Source organism: Alexandromys fortis, unplaced genomic scaffold (assembly GCF_014885135.2).
Source record: "Alexandromys fortis isolate MF-2015 unplaced genomic scaffold, M_Fortis_MF-2015_v1.1 scaffold_489, whole genome shotgun sequence".
Classification (NCBI taxonomy): Eukaryota; Metazoa; Chordata; class Mammalia; order Rodentia; family Cricetidae; genus Alexandromys; species Alexandromys fortis.
Genome location: NW_026068357.1, coordinates 25,895 through 46,930, shown reverse-complemented (window position 1 = coordinate 46,930; position 21,036 = coordinate 25,895). Strand labels below are relative to the sequence as shown.

Here is a 21,036-nt window from a genome sequence, read left to right as displayed (position 1 = left end):
CAAAGAGCAATCAGGGTTCCCTGCCCTGTGGGAAGTCCAAGGACCTCTAAATATATTGTATGAAGAAAGTGTTTTTTTCCCAGTAAAAAGGTGTATCTCAAACTAGAAAATACTATTATTCTTTTGACTACCCAACCCACAATTTTTTTTAACAAGTTGGGAATTTTATCTGCTGGATGTTCAAAAAAAAAATCTTCTAAGCATTCTTCCCGACTTTGCAAGTAACTGCTTGGTTTTTTTCTTTTTTTTCAACCCTGTTTTCAGGGAAAGACCCATATGCCGTATTCCAAGAATCTCCCCATATGCCAAGAAGCTCTGAAAAGATTAGTTTCGATTCCTCAGAAGCCTTCTTAGCAGGACCCACCCGACCAGGGAAGCAAATTCCTGGGGCCAACTCCAAAGGAAGCAGCAGCATAAATACAGTGTTTTGTGTAGGGTTTGTGGGTTTGTGTGCTTAACACGATCCACACAAGACTAAGTGTGCTTTAGTGTGTGTGTGTGTGTGTGTGGTGTGTGTGTGGTGTGTGTGTGCTGTGTGTGTGTGTGTGTAGTATATGTGTGTGGTGTATGTATGTGTGTGGTGTGGTGTGTGTTTATGTGTGTGTGTGGTTTGTGTGTGTGTGGTGTATTTGTGTGTGTGTATGGTGTATGTATGGTGTGTGTGTGGTGTGTGTAGTAGGTGTGTACCCAGTTAGGAGCAATGTCCACAATCTATTGACTGTGATGTCCTGGAATGAAGGAGCAAGGCAACGGTTCTGCCCCCAAAGCTGAATCCCTAACCTCTGTTGTGGCCTCTCCTCTCCTTTTTCTCCCCTTGACCATGCCCTCGCCACTCCCCGCCTTTTGATTCTCTGGCAGCCTGCTCAGCCAGCGGTGGTTTCGGGGAAGTCAGATGACCTTTTCTCTCCCCTGGCTCTCGGTTCTCCTGTCCCGACAGCATGGCCTCTCTGCTGACTCTTCTCTGCCTGCTGTGGCTGTGCCCAGGTAGGAGGCAGGGAACGAGGCTACTGGGGCCCTGTGGGCGTGGCAGGTGCTGCTGGGTCCAGAGACAGCCACTTCTCGCCCCTCTTTCATCTGGGCTGCTTTTCCTTTTCCACACCCACAGGCCTGGCCGCTGTCTCCTGTCCTCAGAATGTCAATATCTCCGGTGGTACTTTCACCCTCAGCCATGGCTGGGCCCCTGGGAGCCTCCTCACCTACTCCTGTCCGCTGGGCAGCTACCCAGTCCCAGCCTGGAGAAGATGCCAGAGCAACGGGCAGTGGCAGACCCCAAGATCGGGCACGCCGCCGTTCACCCAGAGATCCTCTCGGTTTGTTAGAGCAGTCTGCAAACGTGAGTCCGTCGAGGGTTCTTGGGGACTGGTGAGAGAGAGGGGGGCTTTCAAAATACCAGAAAACACGGGTTGTTGAGACTCTCGTCTTTAATTTGAGCCCTCGGGAGGCAGAGGGAGGACGGGAGGCAGAGGCAGGTGGATCTCTGTGAGTATGAGGCCAACCTGGTCTTCATGGTGTGTTCTAGGCCAGCCAGGGTTGTAAAATGAGACCCTGTCTCCAAAAAACAAACAGTTCACCCAAACAAAGACCCCCCCCCAAAAAAAACCCACAGAAACCAACCAAACAAGCAAACCCAGAAAAAGCCCTCTGTCCTTAGTAAGGACAAACTTTTTTTGGGTAAAATCAACTGTAGGATTACTGGCCATTCTAAATGGATGCTGAGAAGCTGGGCGGTGGTGGCGCATGCCTTTAATCCCAGCACTCAGGAGGCAGAGGCAGGCGGATCTCTGTGAGTTTGAGGCCAGCCTGGTCTATAAGAGCGAGTGCCAGGACAGGCTCCAAAGCTACAGAGAAACCCTGTCTTGAAAAACTAATAAATAAATAAATAAATAAATAAATAAATAAATAAAATGGATGCTGAGTGTCTTAGTCCTTGGTGAGAGACTGGGGGACCACGGACCTCGAGGGGGGCATTAATCAGTCAGTTAGAATGAACTGTTTTAAGTCGACAATATTCAAACAACTGCCTAAAACTGCAATCTTATGTTTCAATCTATTTTTTGGGTTTTCTTTGGTGTTGCAGACGGTAATGAGGGATTTACTATGCTTGATCAGCACGCCTAGTGAGTTAATTTCCCCAGCTGTTTTTTGATTAGTCAATTTTGTGTTGAGCCTGCCAACTCTGTCTGTTTTGGTTTCAAAGGTGAGCTTTGAACTCACTGGGGCTGAACTTAAGCTCTTGCTTCCTGAGCCCACCTCTCCATGCTGGCTGGACAAGTGTGAGCCACCATGTTTGGCTTTGGGGGTTTTTTGAGACAGAATGTCACTCTGTATCCCAGGCTGGACCCAACCTTGAAGTAATTGACTTACCAGCCTCTGCCTTCCGAGTGCTGGCATTATAGGTGTGCACCCCCAACTTTCTGATTTTTTGAGGTGGTGGTGGTTCTGAGACACGGTTTCTCCATGTAGCTGGCCTCGAACTTAGAACTCAGAGATTTACCTGCCTCTGCCTCAAACTCACCATATACAGCCTAGCGGGACCTGAGCTTCAGTGGCCCAAGTCCTGGGATTATGGGCTGCACCGCCCCAAATTCTTCAGGACAGTTGCCAGTCTCGGGTTCTAACAGAAGACCCCTCCCCAACACCTAGCTTCCAGCTCTTGTCTCTCTCTAGCGGTTCGCTGTCCAGCGCCGACTTCCTTTGAGAATGGCATATACACCCCTCGGCTGGGGTCCCACCCTGTGGGTGGCAACCTGAGCTTCCAGTGTGAGGATGGCTTCACGTTGCGGGGCTCGCCTGTGCGGTACTGTCGCCCCAATGGCGTGTGGGATGGAGAGACAGCTGTGTGTGATGACGGGGGTAAGCACTCTCGCTGTTGGGCTGCGTGGGGGTGGGGTGGGGTGGGGTGGGGTGGGGTGGGGCTGCAGCCTCAGAAGCTTTGTATTAAAAGGATGCAATTGGTGTGTGAGACTGGGGATGGGATCCAGGATTTTGGGAATGCCAGGCAAGCCCTCTACCAGAGAGCTGTACTCCAAACTCCATAGTAGGAAAATTTAAAAATATGTATTTATTCAGCGGCACATACCTTTAATCCAAGCACTCTGGAGGCAAAGGCAGGTGGATCTCTGAGTTTGAGACCAGCCTGGTCTACATAGAGCCACCATTACACACGGTTATTAGCCACCATGTGGTTGCTGGGTATTGAACTCACGTCCTCTGGAAGAGCAGCCAGTGCTCTTAACCGCTGAGCCATCATCTCTCCAGCCCCCATCACATTTTCCTTTGTTCAGTACTTTAGTTTTGAGAATTATGAATGTTGTCACGAGAGTCCATGCTTCTCTCTTTTTAAAATTGTACAGTATTCCGTTATATGACTGTATTGTAAAGTATATTTTATGCCCTGTTGAGTATTTGAGTGGTGTCTGTTTGGGGCTGCGAAGAGTGAGGTTTGGGAACTGTCTCTCATGGACTTCAATTTCTGGAGTGATAAGCTGGCAGACTCAACTTTATGCAGGGTTCCCGCAGTGGACACTCCAGCTGTTTAAACAGAGTTCTGGTTGTTCCACATCCTCTCAGAGTCTCCTCTAGGTAGAGGGTCAGGCCTGGAGGGCTCCAGGGGCGGCTGAGGGCTAGGTAAGGTCTCGACCACACTCTAGTCTGAAGCTTCTGGTGTCTAAAGGGGGACATGGCGTGAAGGACAAGGGCGGTGAGCTGCAGACATCGCCAGACCCTTACCTGTTGTTCTCTTGCAGCTAGCCACTGCCCCAACCCGGGCATCTCAGTGGGTACAGTGCGGACGGGCTCTCGCTTTGACCTTGGGGACAAGGTCAGATACCGCTGTTCCTCCTTAAATCTGGTGCTGACTGGCTCTGCTGAGCGGGAGTGTCAGAGCAACGGGGTGTGGAGTGGGACAGAACCGATCTGCCGGCGTGAGTACCCTCCGTGTTCTCTGGTGTTCTCCTGGGACTCCACACCCAGGTCTGGTCCTGGCTGACCTCCTGTGGCTCTTCCCACAGAGCCTTACTCTTACGACTTCCCCGAGGATGTGGTCTCTGCCCTAGGCACCTCCTTCACCAGCCTGCTTGGAGCCACCAATCCCATCCAGAAGAGGACAGGTGAGTGAGTACTGGAGAGGGGACCTGGATGGAGCAGGAGAGGGGCAGTTTATGTGGATGCTGGGAGCTGAGTGACCCTGTTGTCTCACAGGGTCGAGGTGGGCATCTGAGCCAGGGTCGGGTAGTGCTGGGTGACTGAGCCGGGAGTGGGGTGGGCGACTGAGCCCAGGGTGGGTGGGCATGTAAACGCTTTGTTTCCTGTTTTATTTAGAAAATCTGGGCCGTAGAATCCAAATCCAGCGCTCAGGACACCTGAACCTTTATTTACTGCTTGATGCTTCTCAGAGTGTGTCCAAAGAAGACTTTGAGATATTCAAGGAGAGTGCCTCCCTCATGGTGGACAGGGTGAGGAGCCCAGACCTGTGGGCAGTCCTTCCTTCCCAGCCCTGCTGGCGCTCAGAGTCCCAGAACCACGAGTTCAGTGTATATGATCATATCTTTATTCCATAAATGTGTTGGGACGCCTACTATGTCTGAGGCACAGGGCTGGGTGCTCGGAGGCACCACACAGGAGCAAAGCGCAGCTCTGGCGTTTCAGGGATCCGTCATCCACAGCTGCGGTCTCCAGAGAGATAACCTACGGGGCACTTCTGTTAAATGATCATTATTTTTATTAAGTCAATACATTTCCTTCCTTCCTTCCTTTCTTTCTTTCTTTCTTTCTTTCTTTCTTTCTTTCTTTCTTTCTTTCTTTCTTTCTCGAGACAGAGTTTCTCTGTGTAGCTGCCGTGGCTGTCCTGAAACTCACTCTGTGAGATCCTCCTGTCTCTGCTTCCCAAGAACTGGAATTAAAGGTATGTGCTACCACTGCCTGATTAAACCAATAATTTCAAAAATTGAAGTCACATTTATACTATTAAGCCAATAATTTCTTTTTAAAAAATTGTTTTTATTCAGCTATATATTTTTCTCTACTCCCCTCCCTACCTCTCTCTCCCCTTCTCCCCTCTCCCATGATCTCCATGGTCCCAATTTACTCAGGAGATCTTGTCTTTTTCTACTTCCCATGAAGATTAGATCCATGTATGTCTTTCTTAGGGTCCTCATTGTTGTCTAGGTTCTCTGGGATTGTAATTTGTAGGCTGGCTTTCATATATATATATATATATATATATAAAATGTGTACAGCATTCCTTGCATGTGTGCCCACAAGCCAGAAGGGGGCGCCAGGTCTCATTATAGATGGCTATGAGCCACCATGTGGTTGCTGGGAATTGAACTCAGGACCTCTGGAAGAGCAGTCAGTGCTCTTAACCACTGAGCCATCTCTCCAGCCCTGTAGGCTGGCTTTCTTTGCTTAATATCTAAAAGCCACTTATGAATGAGTACATGATAATTGTCTTTCTGGGTCTGGGTTACCTCACTCAATATGATGTTTTCTAGATCCATCCATTTGCCTGCAAGTTTCAAGATGTCATTTTTTTCTGCTGTGCAGTACTCCATTGTGTAAATGTATCACATTTTCCTTATCCATTCTTTGGTTGAGGGGCATTTAGGTTGTTTCCAGGTTCTAGCTATGACAAACAACGCTGCTATGAACATAGTTGAGCACATGTCCTTGTGGCATGATTGAGCATCCTTTGGATATATTCCCAAAAGTGGTATTACTGGGTCTTGAGGAAGGTTGTTTCCTAATTTTCTGAGAAATTGCCACACTGACATCCAAAGGCGCTGTACCAGTTTGCACTCCCACCAGCAATGCAGAAGTGTTCCCTTTACCCCACAACCTCTCCAGCATAAGTTGTCATCAGTGTTTTTTGTTTTTTGAGACAGGGTTTCTCTGTAGCTTTGGTGCCTGTCCTGGAACTAGCTCTTGTAGACCAGGCTGGCCTCGAACTCACAAAATCCGCCTGCCTCTGCCTCCCGAGTGCTGGGATTAAAGGTGTGTGCCACCACTGCCCGACTCATCAGTGTTTTTGATCTTGGCCATTCTTACAGGTGTAAGATGGAATCTCTGAATTGTTTTGATTTGCGTTTATCTGATGGCTAAGGATATTGAACATTTCCTTAGTGTCTTTTAGCCAATTTAGATTCCTCTGTTGAGAGTTCTCTGTTTAGGTATGTACCCTATTTTTTTTATTAGATTATTTGTTCTTTTAATGAACAATTTCTTGAGTTCTTTGTATATTTTGGAGATCAGCCCTATGTCCGATGTGGGATTTGTGAAGATCTTTTCCCATTCTGTAGGCTGTCATTTTGTCTTGTTGACCGCGTCCTTTGCTTTACAGAAGCTTTTCAGTTTCAGTGTCTGTGCTGCTGGGGTTCTATTTAGGAAGTGGTCTCCTGTGCCAGTGAGTTCAAGTGTACTTCCCACTTTCTCTTCTAAAGGTTCAGTGTGGCTGGCTTTATGTTGAGGTCTTTGTTCCATTTGGACTTGAGTTTTGTGCATGGTGATAGATATGGATCTATTTTCATTCTTCTACATGTTGATATCCAGTTATGCCAGTATCATTTGTTAAATATGCTTTCTTTTTTCCATTTGATTTTTTTTTTTTTGCTTCTTTCTTTGTCAAGAATCAGGTGTTCATAGTGTGTGGATTAATATCCAGTTTTCCATTTGGTTTTATTGGTCTTCTTGTCTGTTTTTATGCTAATATCAGGTTGTTTTCAGTACTATATAAGCCAATAATTTCATACCCCAAGACAGATATGGTAGAGGCGGGATGTTAGGAGCTTAAGGCCAGCCTCAGACAGCATGGGACCAACAAAAGACTAGGAAAATAGCTCATGGGTAAAGGCACCTGTTGCACAAACCTCATTTCAGATCTCTGGAATCCGAATAGAAAAAAATTTAGAAGTCAGATGCCATAGACGTGTTTGTAATCCCAGGGGGATGGAGAGCAGGGGCAGAACTGCTGGACACTGGTAGCTTCCCTGGAGTTCTCAGCCCAGAGCAGACAGACTTGTCAGAGACTGACTCCAACAAGATGTGTACGCGCGCGCACGTGCATACACACACGCATGCATGTACTTGCATGTGCACACACATATACACACACGAGGAGGGCAGCACCAACAAGAACTATGTCCTGGAACACACTATGTAGACCAGGCTGGCTTCAGACTCACAGAGATCAGCCTGCCTCTCCCCACCATACCTGGCCCAATACTTTTGTTTGTTTGTTTTTTGAGACAGGGTTTCTCTGTAGCTTTAGTGCCTGTCCTAGCACTTGCTCTGTAGACCAGGCTGACCTCAAGTTCACAAAGATTTACCTCCTGCCTCTGCCTCACACGCCTAGCTGACCTTGAATTTTGATCCTTTTGCCTTGCCGTGGATTTGTCTCTATTCCCAGCTCCATCTTATTTTATTTTTATTATTTTTAATTTTTATTTATGTGTGTGTGTGTATTTGTGACTGGGTGAGTGAGTGCCACGTGTGTGTATGTGTGCATGTGCGTGCGTGCGTGTGTGTGTGTGTGTGTGTGTGCACGTACGCACGTCCTGGGAGGACAGACACAGGCACTGGATACCTTAGAGCTGAAATTACAGACATTTGTTAAATTACAGGCATCTGTGAGCCATCCAGCCGTGTTCTGGGATTGGAACTTAGGTAGAACAGCAAATGCTCTTAGCCCTGCCCCCAGCTGCATTTAAACAGGATTTGTGTGTGTTCTGAAGACTGTTTTAGACCTTCAAATGAGTAACTCCGGTCTGCCCTACACTCTCCTCAGTGGTATGGTTCAGGCTGAAGCAGCACAGCTCAATTTAACTGTGAGATGGGCATGCTCATCACGGACCACCACTGGGCTGATGTGTGGGTGAAATGAGGAGGGGTCTTCCAGGAGCACATACTTAGTATGCGCCGTCCCCTGAGTGTCTCACCAAGGGTCTCGCCGGTCAGCAGAGCGCAGGCTCTTGGTGTCTCTGGGACCTGCTCTTGCCTGGTTTTGCCACACCTGCCCATACCACTTCTCCCCCTCCCTACAGATCTTCAGCTTTGAGATCAAGGTCAGCGTTGCTATCATCACCTTTGCTTCCGAGCCCAAAACCATCATGTCCATCCTGAGTGAGAAATCCCAGGATGGGGTGGAGGTGATGAGCAGTCTGGACAAAGTCTGCTATAAAGGTTTGGTCTTCATCTGCAGGGGGAGGTCATCTGGTGGGGAGGTCATCTGGTGGGGGAGGTCATCTGGTGGGAAGGTCATCTGGTGGGGGAGGTCATCTGGGGTGGTGAGGTGGGGTGGTAGAGGATGGACTGAGCAGAGCAGCTGCTGAGACCCCAGAGGGGAGGGGCCTGAAGGTGTTGCTCATATCCCAGGTCATCCTTGGCTACCTATGGAAACTGAGACCAGCCTGGGCTACATGAAACCCTTCATCAGGGAGAGAGGGACAGAAGGAGGGAGGGAGGGGAGGAGACAGGGAGGGAGAGAAAAAGAAAGAGTGTGAGAGATATTGAGTACTCCTCCTCTTCTTCTTCTTCTTCTTCTTCTTCTTCTTCTTCTTCTTCTTCTTCTCCTTCTTCTTCTTCTTCTCCTTCTTCTTCTTCTTCTTTTGAGACAGGGTTTCTCTATGTAACAGTTCTAGCTGTCCTGGAACTCACTTTGTAGACCAGGCTGGCCTCGAACTCACAGAGATCCGCCTGTCTCTGCCTCCCGAGTGCTGGGATTAAAGGCTTGCGCCACCACCGCCCAGCACATTTCTTCATTCTTCGGGCACTTGGGTCCAAGGATAACGATAGGATTCCAGTTTCTACACCTCATAGCTTTCATTACCCGCCCGCATACCGTGTAAAACCACGCATACCGTGTTGGGGTGCCGCCAGACAGCTGCACCACGAACTCTTTCCGTCTGTATTTAATTAAGTAATTTTTGAGACAAAGTCTCAGTGTGTAGCGCTGGCTGAACTGGAACTTGTTCTGTAGACCAGGCTGGCCTCAAACTCACAGAGATCCTCCTGCCTCTGCCTTCTGAGTGCTAGGGTTACAGATTTGCACCATCACATCTGATTCTGCAGTGAACATTCTAAGGTGGACATACAAGATATCCGAGCTTATCAGACACACTGACTCTTTGCATTTCTGGCTCTCTCACACACAGAGACGCCCCAGTCCCAGTCGGGTAGAGGGTTTTTGTCGTTTTTGTTTTCAAGAGATTTTTTTTTCTGGCACATTCCAGATCATGAAAACGCCTCTGGGACTAACATTCTCAAGGCTCTGAACAGCGTCTACCTCATGATGAATAACATGATCGCCCGCTTCAGCCTGGCGACCTCTGCCTGGCACGAGATCCGCCACGCCATTATCCTGCTGACAGACGGTGGGTGTCTCCCTCGCTGCTGGAGGTCGGCAACAGTGGGCAGCGTCAGGACAGGCTCTGAGGTCTTGTGTTCTGGTTGTCTTTCTGCCACTGGGGGACTCACGTGGTCTTTTTGTTTGTTTAGCTTTGAGACAGGGTTTCTCTGGGTAGCCCTAGCTGGTCTGGAACTCACTATGTAGACCACACCAGCCTCAAACTCACAGAGATCCACCTGCCTCTGTCTTGTCTTTCAAGTTCTGGGATGAAAGATGTACACACCCATGGCTTACTTACTTTATTTTATTTTGTTTAAGACTCTGGCTCTTACTCTGTAGCCCAGGCTGACCTCGAACTCCTGGTCTTCTTGCTTCAGCCTGCAAGAGTGGCTGGAATTACAAGTATGTGCCACAACACCTAGCCCATAAACACACACACACACATTTTCATTATCCACTCACCTGTTGGTGGGTGACAAGGCTGATTCCAGTTGTCTGCTCTGGTGAATTAGGCAGCAACAGTCATGAGGGCGCAGACATCCCTCCTGAAGGGTGTGCCGTTCTCCGGGTACACATGCCCGGGAGTGAAACAGCTGGGGCATGCAGTAGCTCTGTTCTGAATGTTTCTGAGAAATGTCCGGCATGATCTCCACACCAGTGTACGTAACTTTGCATCTTGGCTGGCAGTGAGAGGGCTCCTTCCTTTCTACATCCTTTCCAGACTGATTGTGAGGTTGGCTGGTGTCAGCCGTTCTGACTGGGGCAGAATGGTTGTCTCAATGTAGTTTTAATTTGCATTTCCTTGATGAGTAAGGGCACCGAACACGTTTAAAAATGGTTATGGGCCTTTGTGCTTCTTTTTTTGAAAACTGTCTATTCAGTTCTTTTGCCCATTTATTGATTGGGAGTTTTATTTTTTATTTATTTATTTAATTTTGGTTTTTTTGAGACAGGGTTTGCTCTGTATTTTTGGAGCTTGTCCTGGAACTAGCTCTTGTAGACTAGGCTGGCCTCGAACTCACAGAGATCCGCCTGCCTCTGCCTCCTGAGTGCTGGGATTAAAGGCCTGCATCACCACCGCCCAGTGGGAGTTTTATTTTCTTAGCACCTAGTTTCTTCAATACTTTCTAAAACTTGTCTGCAGTTCCTTTGGTAAAGGCTGCCCCCACTCGGGTTCTGTTCTCTGCTGTTTCCTTTGCTTTACAGAAATGGTTTGTCTTCATGTGTTTACTTGGTTTCACCTGCGTGTATTATGTATGTGCAATATATGTGAGGCTAGAGCCCTTGGAGGTCAGAATAGGGCATTGGATCCCCTGGAGAAGGAGTTCTAGATAGTTGTGAGCCACCATGTAGGTGCTGGGAACTGAACACAGGTCCTCTGGAAGAGCAACAAGTAGTCTTACCCACCGAGCCACCTCTCCAGCCCCAAATGGTGTGTTTTAAAATGGCTGAATGTTCCCCGTGTTCCCAGAGCTGTGAGAAATTCTTCATTCAATCCAGATGGAGGATTCTTTCCCTTCTCTGTCTAGGAAAGTCCAACATGGGTGGCTCTCCCAAGCCAGCAGTTGATAACATCCGAAGTATCCTGGACATCAGTCAGAACAGGAACGACTATCTGGGTAAGGCTCTGCCCCATCCAAGCTCCTCTGCCTGGGGTTCCAGTGTGAATCAGCACTGGCTCTGAGCCATAAGGGTTTCCGGGTAGTTCTGTGTGGCAGTGGCTGAGTATCACACGGAGGACCTGGGTACCAAACTGGCTATGGTCCCTACTCCGGTTCCATCTCCGGAGGGCTGGGCTGTGGGCTGCTGCTTCTTCTGTCCTGAGTGGTGCTGTCGGCACCGGAGCGGCTTCTGCGGGTGGGAAGTGTGGTCTGCTGCAGAGAACGCTCGGTATTGTCCGCTGCCGTGCCATTACCATCTCATGTTTCAGGGAACTTTGCAGGAAGAAGGGCCTGGGTTCCCCGTAGGACTGTCCCCTCCCATGTCCCTTCAGCAGGAGACACTTAGGTGGGGTGTTGGCAGGCTGCTAAGGAACAAATGACTTCTCAGGTTCAGGGTGACCACAAAGTGTACTGATCTATGACAGAAAACAATTGCATTTTTGGGGGGGGGGACAGGGTCTTGCTATGTAGAGGCCTGGTGGCTGCAGGCGTCCTTGGCTTGTAGCCACAAGACCCCCAACTCTGTCTTTACCCCATTTTCTGTCCTGTTTCCACAGTGTCCAGCAGCTATGTTGGGGTTCAAATTTCTTATGTATTTATTATCTTGTGCCTACCAAGCAAGCACTCTGCCACTGAACTATTCCCCAGCCCTCTGTCTACTCCTATTATAAATATATTTATCTCTGTCTCTGTAGATGTGTGTGTCTGTGTGAACAGATGCCACATGCGTGTGCGTGCCCTTGCTGCTCCTGGAGCTGGAGCTACAGGCCGTGGGTGCTGGGAACACACTCAGGCCTTCCGGAAGAGCAGCAAGCACTCTTGACGGCTGAACCATTTCTCCAGCCCTCTTTTGTTTTATTTTTGGGACAGGCCTGGGCTGGCCTCTAACTCACCAAGTAACTAAGGCTGGCTTTGAACTCCTGATCTTCCTGCTTCCACCTCCTGAGTGCTGGTAATACCAAACCTGTTTCCCCAGTGGTGCAGGAGGATCTATGAGTTTGAGGCCAGCCTCGTCTACAGAGCGAGTTCCGGGACAGCCAGGGCTACACAGAGAAACCCTGTCTCAATACCCGCAACCCCCCCCCCCCAAAAAAAAAACCTTGTTTCTACTGCAGGTGACATTCACAATGAAACCTGAACACATTCTTCTAGGACACACAGCTCTACCCCCTGTAGGCAATACACAGGGTAAACAAGGCAGTTGTTCAGCCACGAGTGATAGGTACCCAGTGCCTCGAAGTGAAGCCGAATGGGTAGGGCGTGCCAGGGTCTGGGGCATCGCACACTTAGAAGACCTCGCTGAAGAGCCATGTGGACGGCTGTGGCAGAGGCCTGAGCAGGGTTGGGGTCCAGGGATGGCGGCAGGAGGAGAGGAAGACAGGCAGGGATGGAGGAGGCAGAATCCGTCTAATTCAGGTCTTTGTTGGCTCGGGGAGTTCAGGTACCTGCCTCACGTCTTGGGTGGGCTCTTGGCCACAGGCTCTCGTGATTTCCCTCCTCCCCCTCAGACATCTATGCTATCGGGGTGGGCAACCTGGATGTGGACTGGAAAGAACTGAACGAGCTGGCGTCCAAGAAGGATGGCGAGAGGCATGCCTTCTTCCTGCAGGACGCAAAGGCCGTGCAGCAGGTCTTTGAGCACATGCTGGGTACGTGAAGTTTCGTCCCCCTGGCTGCAGAGAGCGGAGTGAGGAGTCAGCCGGGGGCTTGGGGTGCCAGCCTGGACCCGTACCCGTCACCCACCTCCTTCCCTGCCTTTGCCCACAGATGTCTCCAAGCTGACGGATACCATCTGTGGGGTCGGGAACATGTCTGCCAATGCCTCTGACCAGGAGAGGACACCTTGGCATGTCACCTTTAAGGTATCGGAAAGGAGGGGCAGGGCTTGGATCCCAGAGGTGAAAACAGCCAGAAACAGCCAACCCAGACTGTTGTCTATTCCCTGTAGCCCAAGAGCAAGGAGACTTGCCGGGGGTCCCTCATCTCTGACCAGTGGGTACTGACAGCAGCTCACTGCTTCCATGATACCCAGATGGAGGACCGGCACCTGTGGAGGGTCACCGTGGGTAAGTCAGGGGCTGCAGCCGGCCCGTCACCACCGGTTCAGGTCAGCCTTCGGTCTCTTCTAGTCCACCCTAATCCACCGCTGTCCCTAGGGGATCCCACCTCTCCTTATGGCAAAGAATTCCTCGTGGAGAAGGCGCTGATTGCCCCAGGGTTTGACGTCCACGCAAAGCAGAGCCAGGGCATCTCTGAGTTCTACGCTGATGATATTGCCCTGCTGAAGCTGACCCAGAAAGTGAAAATGTCCACCCATGCCAGGTGCCTGAGCCCGGGTTGGGAGGGCAGCCTACAGAGGACAGCGTTCTAGAAAGTACCAGAGGGGATACTGAGGGCAGGCCCGTGTGACGGTCACCTTTCTCCCCAGGCCCATCTGTCTTCCTTGCACTGTGGAGGCCAATATGGCTCTTCGGAGATCCCAAGGGGGCACCTGCAGAGAGCATGGTGAGCTGGGGACAGAGCTTGGCTGTGCTGGCAGGGCCTGGGCTGCAGTCCTCACCTCAGGCTGGATGCAGGGGCTCTGGGTAAGGAAGCCTGTGCTGACACTGCCTTCTCCCCGCCGGCAGAGACTGAACTTCTGCAGCAGCAGAAGGTTCCTGCACATTTTGTGGCTTTGAATGGGAACAAACTGAACATCAACCTCAGGACAGGACCAGAGGTGAGAGCTCAGAAGGGATCCTGCGGGGTGGGGGGAGCTCCAGAATGTCCAGCCCTGCCTGGAGTCTCCCCTTCTCCAGGGCCTTGCTGGTCTGCTTAATGTCTCCTGGCATTCTTCTCTCCTACTCCCCACATTGCAGCGGACAAACTGTATCAAGGCCGTCTCCGAAAACAAAAACGCCTTCCCCAGCTTGACGGACGTCAGTGAGGTGGTGACAGACCAGTTCCTGTGCAGTGGGATGGAGCAGGATGACAGTCCCTGCAAGGGTGAGAAAGCCGTCCTTGCACTCCCAGGGAGATGTTACTGTGACATCTGCCCTGGGTGACACTGGCTCTTGTCCCTTCTTTCCCTGCAGGAGAATCTGGGGGCGCGGTTTTCCTTGAGCGGAGATATAGATTTTTCCAGGTGGGAAGTGGGGCTTGGAAGGGGCTGGCTGCCAGGCAGGGTGTGAGTCCTTCAAGCAGGGTCGGGTGGGAGCCCTTTGAGGAACAGAAGGGTTGAGTCTTGGAGTAGGGCTGGCACTATCCAACCCCGTGTCTCTTCCTCCAGGTGGGCCTGGTGAGCTGGGGTCTTTACGACCCTTGTCAAGGTTCCTCCAACAAAAACTTGCGCAGGAAGCCCCCCCAGAGTGTGAAGCCCAGAGACTTCCACATCAATCTCTTCCGCCTGCAGCCCTGGCTGCGTCAGCACCTGGATGGAGTCCTCAACTTTTTGCCCCTTTAACATGGTCCCCGAGTCCTTTACTGTTCTGACCCCTTCTGCCACGACCTCTGAGTGTCCTCACTCCTGGGTACATAAACCCTGGGCCCCAGGAACCCAGAGACAGTGGCAAAAGGTGGGGAATCCTCAGGGTTGTACTGGGACCTCTGTCCAGCGGCCTTGCCCTGCCTGTGTGCAAACCTTCCTTAGAGTGCATGGATTGCACTTCTCACTCTCACGCGGAATTTCCCAGTTATGAAATGAATAAAAACAGTGATTTCCACATCGGCCTGTCGTATGTCTTGGGGGTGGGGAGGCCAGGGAGGTTCCAGGAAGGTAGGTCAGAGACCCTGCTGTACAAACAGCGGCTGGACTCTGCCCCATCACCGTCCATGGGAAGCTGGCCTCTAAGGGGGTGGTCTGGGCCTGCTGGGAGGGTCTGGGGGCTAAGGGGGCCCTCAGCAAGGGAAGTCCTGGCACTTGGTCAATAAAGAAATGGGGCTGGATAGTTTCTGTTTCCTCAGTTGGCAGCTCAGCAGGGGCCCTCCTTCGTGAATGTTCCAGGAAAGCAATGTCTGTGTGGGCAGGCTGGCCAAATGCAGGTGCCAGAGCAGATTGCATAAAAGGGCCAGTGGGAATGGGTGTAGCCAGGCCCAGCGCTGCAGTTTCAGTTTGGACAGCGAGCCAAGTCGACACCCAGAGTGAAGTGGAGAGGGCTTTTAGCCGCGGGCCTCTCTTTCACTCTCCATGATGATGGGGTATAGCCTGAGTCCTCAGACCTGCCTGGTTCTCTTGGTCTTAGGCCTCTGCTCTGGAGGTAAGCAAAAGACACCCCATCCTCATTTTGTCCCCAGTATCTGTCCTTGGCCTCCTGGGGCTAGGCTTCACCGGCCTTTCTCCTCAGGTGTGAGCACAACTCCAGTGCTCGCAGGCCGGCCCCAGGTCCCCTGCTCTCTGGAAGGAGTAGAGATCAAAGGTGGCTCCTTCCAGCTTCTCCAAGGTGGCCAGGCCCTGGAGTACCTGTGTCCCGCGGGCTTCTACCCATATCCTGTGCAGACCCGGACCTGCAGATCCTCAGGCTCCTGGAGCGCCCTGCAGACCCGAGACCAGAAGATTGTTAAGAGGGCAGAATGCAGAGGTCGGAGGTTTGGGAGTGTGAGCAGTGGGGTGGCAGGGGCAGAGCTGCGGGCTGAGCAGTGGGCATGCCTCCGGGGGTACATGTGGGAAACGCATCCTCGTGTCAGGCAGCCCTGGCAGTGGAAACAGTACTTAGAAACCGGAGCCGGGATTCTAGGAAGGCAGCTCACTCGGTAGAGAGCTGGCCTAGCCCGGACAACGCGGCCCTACACGAAACGGTGATGGTGCAGGCCTGTAAGCCTAGCACTCAGGAGGCAGGGGCAGGAGGGTCAGAAGCTCAAAGTCATGTTCAGCTTCATAGTGAGTGTGAAGCCAGCCTGGGTTCCATGAGACCTTGTCTCAAAACAAAACGATCCCGAAACACAAGAGGAGGGGCATCAGGTTGAGGGCACTGGGCAGTATGTTTCTCAGGGACACGAGGGACCCAGAAACGGCCCTCGGTGACGTTTACCTATCTCCCCTAAAGCAATTCGCTGCCCACGGCCACAGGACTTTGAAAACGGGGAGTACTGGCCCCGGGCCCCCTACTACAACCTGAGTGACCAGATTTCTTTTCAATGCTATGACGGCTACACTCTCCGGGGCTCTGCTAACCGCACCTGCCAAGTGAACGGCCGGTGGGATGGACAAACAGCAGTCTGTGATGATGGAGGTGAGAAGCAGGTTGCCCCGGCTTTACCCTCTCCCTGAGGTTTCACCCTGGGACATATGGGCACTCCAACTGTCCTCATGTCTCTGCAGCGGGATACTGTCCCAACCCGGGTATTCCCATTGGCACAAGGAAGGTGGGCAGCCAGTACCGCCTTGAAGACACTGTTACATATCACTGCAACCGGGGACTTGTCCTGCGTGGCTCCCAGCAGCGAAAATGTCAGGAAGGTGGCTCATGGAGTGGGACAGAGCCTTCCTGCCAAGGTGAATCTTGACCTGCTCCCTGGGTCAGCTCCTCCCTGGTGTCTCCACTTTAGGACACTGTTTTCTCACCGCCTTACCTTAGCTCCTTCTCACTTTCCAAACCTTGGTCAGTTTTCTACACTCTAAGGCCCTCCATCCTGAAATCCAGCGCCCTGTCTGCGTGCCCTCTGCACTGCAGACACTTGACCTACTCTCTGACCGTCCCTAGACTCTTTCATGTATGACACCCCTCAAGAGGTGGCCGAAGCTTTCCTAGCCTCCTTGACCGAGACCATAGAAGGAGTTGATGCCGAGGACGGGCATAGTCCAGGTTTGAGGACAAGGAGGGAGGTTGGGCGGGAACCTGGGGAAGGGTGGCTAACCTGCCAGGGACTGTGCATGCTGGAAGCTGAGTCTCTGATGGTGCCCAGGGGAATACCAGAAAAGGAAGATCATCCTGGACCCCTCGGGCTCCATGAATATCTACCTGGTGCTGGATGGATCGGACAGCATCGGGGCCAGCAACTTCACGGGGGCCAAGCGGTGTCTCACGAACTTGATTGAGAAGGTAGAACAGTTTTCCCTCCCTTTGAAATGAGGGGGCCTTGTCTGGACCTCACTGCCCTTTCAAGACTGGTCCCTGGGTCTCAGGTCCTCAGGAACCGCAGCCCTTGGGCCCCACTCCTGTCCTCCCTGCCTCCACAGGAGTGCAGAGTCCTCCATGACACTGTTAACACAGTGACCTCTTGCTCACCCGCAGGTGGCCAGTTATGGGGTGAGGCCAAGGTATGGTCTAGTGACCTATGCCACAGTCCCCAAAGTCTTGGTCAGGGTGTCCGACGAAAGGAGCAGCGACGCTGACTGGGTCACGGAGAAGCTCAACCAAATCAGTTATGAAGGTCAGAGGTTAGGGAAGGGGAAACTGGGAGGTGCATAGTGGGGTTGCTGTGGTCTGAGGCTGGGGCTCTTCATTTAGAAGTTTACCAAGTGTTCTTGGGCAATGGAGATTGCTGGGAGGGCCTGGAGAGCCAACGGCAAGTGGGTGAGGAACCAGAAGTTAAAGACTGGGTGGGCTTGGTGGTGCAGGCCTTTAATCCCAACATTCAAAAGGCAGGTGGGTCTTCGTGAGTTCAAGGTCAACATGGTCTACTTGGCAAAGCAGAAGTTAAAGTATGTGGGATCTCAGCTGTCACAGACTGGAGGGGCTCAAGGGCTGCTTGGGAGATCAGACAGGGGAATGATCCCTTTCCTCTCTAGACCACAAGCTGAAGTCGGGGACCAACACCAAGAGAGCTCTCCAGGCTGTCTACAGTATGATGAGCTGGGCGGAGGACGTCCCGCCGGAAGGCTGGAATCGAACCCGCCATGTCATCATCATCATGACTGATGGTGAGACCTCTCTCCTGCCCTCCCATCCTCTCATCTCCTGCGCCAGTGTCTGGTCCTCACGTCCACTCTCACGGGACCTGCGTCTTCCACAGGCTTGTACAACATGGGTGGAGACCCTGTCACCGTCATCGAGGAGATCCGAAACCTGCTGGACATCGGCAGGGATCGCAAAAATCCCCGGGAAGATTATTTGGGTGAGTGACCCACCTGGGACCCAGCACTCTCGGCAGAGGGCTGGACCCCCATCCTTTCTCTCTCCCTTAGATGTTTATGTGTTTGGGGTCGGGCCTCTGGTGGACCCCGCGAACATCAATGCCTTGGCTTCCAAGAAGAACAACGAGCAGCATGTGTTCAGAGTCAAGGATATGGATGACCTGGAGGACGTTTTCTACAAGATGATTGGTAGGAAGACGCAAGGGAGCACAGGGGCAAGTTGTCTGCAGGCCAAGGTTGCTGACTTCCCTCTCCACCCTAGGGTCTATTCTGATTTCCTGACATTCTTCACTTCCTGATCTCACAATCACAGAACTCGGAGAGTTCATTTCATAGGTGTGGAAACTGAGAGGTCAAGACAGGCTCAGGGTCAGGATGTCAGCACCAAGGCTGGGCTAAAAGTGCCTAATCCTCCGATAGCCTGGTCTTAAGCTTCTCTCACTACATCACAGGGCTTCCTAGTCTAACACAGGGAACCCCTCCCCTCTTCCTCCTCGTGGGCCGTTGCTCTCTACAGACAGGCAGGGACCTGACAGAGACGGCTGCCATGACTTGAGCCTTCAGCACTCTTTTTCTGCTAGATGAAACCAAATCTCTGGGTCTCTGTGGCATGGTATGGGAGCACAAGGACGGCACGGACTACCACAAGCAGCCGTGGCAGGCCAAGATCTCAGTCACTGTGAGTATTCCAGCAGAGGGGACTTGTGGGAGGGGAGACGAAATGTCCACACTAGCCAGGTCTGCAATCCCAGCTGTTCAGGAAGCTGAGGCAGGGCAGAGATTCACAGCCTGCTCGGGCTACAGTGAGTTCAAGGTCAATGCCAGGAACTTATGAAACTGTCTGAGTGGGGTCGGGGGATCCCCAGCAGCTGGAAGCAGAAGCAGAACTACCTTGAGTTTGAGGTCAGCCAGGGCTATGCAGCAGGACCCTGTCTGAGAGAGAAACAGGGCAACAGGGTGCTGACGCAGCACAGATGAAGCCAGCATCCGCACCATGCACCAAGGCTGTCACGGCATTGCTCTTCCCCAGCGTCCGCTGAAAGGCCATGAGAACTGCATGGGGGCTGTGGTGTCTGAGTACTTTGTGCTGACGGCAGCACACTGCTTCATGGTAGACGATGAGAAGCACTCCATCAAGGTCAACGTGGGTAAGGATGCAGTGGGTTCTCATCTCCAGGCCATCCTCTCCCCTCCCCTCCCCTCCCCTCCCTTCCCTTACACCCTAAGGTCGGGGAAAGCAGAACTCAAATAATATGGGGCAAGAGCCAGGAGGCTGCTTACGTAAACAATACCCATTTTCCTCCTCTCAGGAGGGAAGAGGCAGGACCTGGAGATCGAAGAGGTCCTATTTCACCCCAACTACAACATCAATGAGAAAAAGGCAAAAGGAATCCCTGAGTTCTATGACTACGATGTAGCCCTTGTCAAGCTCAAGACCAAGCTCAAGTATGGCCAGACTCTCAGGTGAGTGGGCCCGGGCCCTGAGGAACCAGGGAAGGTGGGCTGAAAGTACAGGGTACAGGGCAGGCTGTCTGCTGCCCCTGACTGTCCCCGTCTCCTGAATAGGCCCATCTGTCTCCCCTGCACGGAGGGAGCCACCCGAGCCTTACGGCTTCCTCAGACGGCCACGTGCAAGCAGCACAGTAAGGCGAGGTCTGGGAGGGGACAAGGATGAGACCCAAGACAAGGGGTCACAAGGGGGAGTTATAGCCGTATGGTGGTGGTGCACACTTTTAATCCCAGCCCTTGGGAGGGAGAGGCAGGCGGAGCTCTGTGAGTTCAAGGCCAGCCTGGTCTATAAGAGCTAGTTCCAGATAGGCTCCAAAGCCACAGAGAAACCCTGTCTGGACCCCCCCCTCTCACAAAAGAGGGAGTTGCAAGTAGCACTATGCTCAGCTGAAGGCTGAGCACCTAAGAGGGGCCCAAGGGACATCTGCTCTGCTGGACGAGAAGTGAGGGGGACGGGGCATGACTCTGTCACTTGTCCAGAGGAGGAGCTGCTCCCTGTGAAGGATGTCAAAGCTCTGTTCGTGTCTGAAGAGGGGAGGAAACTGTCTCGGAAGGAGGTCTACATCAAGAATGGGGACAAGGTGAGAAGGGGCCTCTGGGGAGGCCGCCTTGGCCTGCTCCTTCCCGAGCCAGCTCTGCCCATCATGCCTTCTCCCTATAGAAAGACAGCTGTGAGAGAGATGCTCTGAAGGCCCCCGGCTATGGATCAGTCAAGGATGTGTCTGAGGTGGTCACCCCCAGGTTCCTCTGCACTGGAGGGGTGGATCCCTATGCTGACCCCAATACTTGCAAAGGTGAGGTGGCTCTCTGGCTGTGCTACAAGCCCCTGAGGCCTGGCAGTCTCCCCTACAGCACCTCTCTTCCACAGGAGATTCTGGGGGTCCTCTCATTGTTCACAAGAGGAGCCGCTTCATTCAAGTGAGTGTCCACTTTCTAGTCTGTGGGGGAGATGCCCAGGGGCAGCATGAACCGTGGAAAGGAAAGCTAATGCATGCGGCTGGTAACGGTGGCAGAGCAGGGCTCGCTCTGACCTCATCTGACGCTGTGTTCTGAAGTGGCCAGGGCAAGCCAAGTGTCTGGTCTGTGTGCACCAAGGAAGGCAGTACAAGCTGGGCTCCTAGTGTCCTTCTTTAGGCCAGCTAGGATGCTTTCTGGGATTGTGAAGTGTCAAGTGACCTGTGCACCCGTCATCTACACAGGTCGGTGTGATCAGCTGGGGAGTAGTGGATGTCTGCAAAGGCCAGCGGCGGCAACAGATGGTACCTGCTCACGCCCGGGACTTCCACATCAATCTCTTCCAGGTGCTGCCCTGGCTCAAGGAGAAACTCAAAGATGAGGATTTGGGTTTTCTATGAAGGGCTCCCTGCTGGGCAGGGAGAGGACTAAATTAAAGCAGCTGCAATCAAGACTGTGTTCCACATCTTTTTGGGGGTAAGGGAGCAGGGGATGTGCACTGGTCATCTTGCTACAAAGTA

General features: G+C 52.1%; 2 protein-coding genes across 3 annotated transcripts; both read left to right on the top strand.

Moving 5' to 3' along the window:
- The first annotated feature begins 826 nt into the window (after positions 1-826).
- On the top strand, positions 827-14,702 carry C2 (complement C2). Of its 2 annotated transcripts, none has more exons than XM_050132988.1 (18): positions 827-984; positions 1,106-1,333; positions 2,668-2,853; positions 3,747-3,923; positions 4,011-4,109; positions 4,321-4,454; positions 8,037-8,175; positions 9,225-9,365; positions 10,870-10,959; positions 12,510-12,650; positions 12,769-12,863; positions 12,950-13,067; positions 13,158-13,323; positions 13,430-13,506; positions 13,629-13,720; positions 13,860-13,986; positions 14,076-14,125; positions 14,270-14,702. In XM_050132988.1, the coding sequence occupies exons 1-18, from the start codon at positions 939-941 to the stop codon at positions 14,441-14,443; spliced, it is 2,280 nt and encodes a 759-aa protein (XP_049988945.1). In that variant the 5' UTR covers positions 827-938; the 3' UTR covers positions 14,444-14,702. The 2 variants fall into 2 exon arrangements, with proteins under 2 accessions (XP_049988945.1, XP_049988944.1); XM_050132987.1 differs by having other exon boundaries at positions 2,644-2,853.
- A 353-nt stretch (positions 14,703-15,055) lies between these two features.
- Positions 15,056-20,967, top strand: Cfb (complement factor B). The gene is made up of 18 exons (XM_050132989.1): positions 15,056-15,236; positions 15,324-15,557; positions 16,023-16,208; positions 16,298-16,471; positions 16,680-16,781; positions 16,882-17,018; positions 17,211-17,349; positions 17,708-17,839; positions 17,932-18,033; positions 18,104-18,241; positions 18,634-18,731; positions 19,083-19,200; positions 19,363-19,516; positions 19,619-19,695; positions 20,042-20,142; positions 20,223-20,355; positions 20,430-20,479; positions 20,761-20,967. Exons 1-18 carry the CDS (start codon positions 15,167-15,169, stop codon positions 20,914-20,916), a joined length of 2,301 nt encoding a protein of 766 aa, XP_049988946.1. The 5' UTR covers positions 15,056-15,166; the 3' UTR covers positions 20,917-20,967.
- Positions 20,968-21,036: the final 69 nt, after the last annotated feature.

Bases quoted from the DNA above. Each gene is read 5' to 3' on its own strand.
- Cfb (XM_050132989.1), top strand. From the start codon at position 15,167: ATGATGATGGGGTATAGCCTGAGTCCTCAGACCTGCCTGGTTCTCTTG. The intron at 18,732-19,082 runs GTGAGTATTCCA...GCTCTTCCCCAG, and splicing joins AGGCCAAGATCTCAGTCACT to CGTCCGCTGAAAGGCCATGA. The intron at 20,480-20,760 runs GTGAGTGTCCAC...TCATCTACACAG, and splicing joins AGAGGAGCCGCTTCATTCAA to GTCGGTGTGATCAGCTGGGG.
- C2 (XM_050132987.1), top strand. From the start codon at position 939: ATGGCCTCTCTGCTGACTCTTCTCTGCCTGCTGTGGCTGTGCCCAG. The intron at 1,334-2,643 runs GTGAGTCCGTCG...CCCAACACCTAG, and splicing joins TGTTAGAGCAGTCTGCAAAC to CTTCCAGCTCTTGTCTCTCT. The intron at 8,176-9,224 runs GTTTGGTCTTCA...GGCACATTCCAG, and splicing joins GGACAAAGTCTGCTATAAAG to ATCATGAAAACGCCTCTGGG.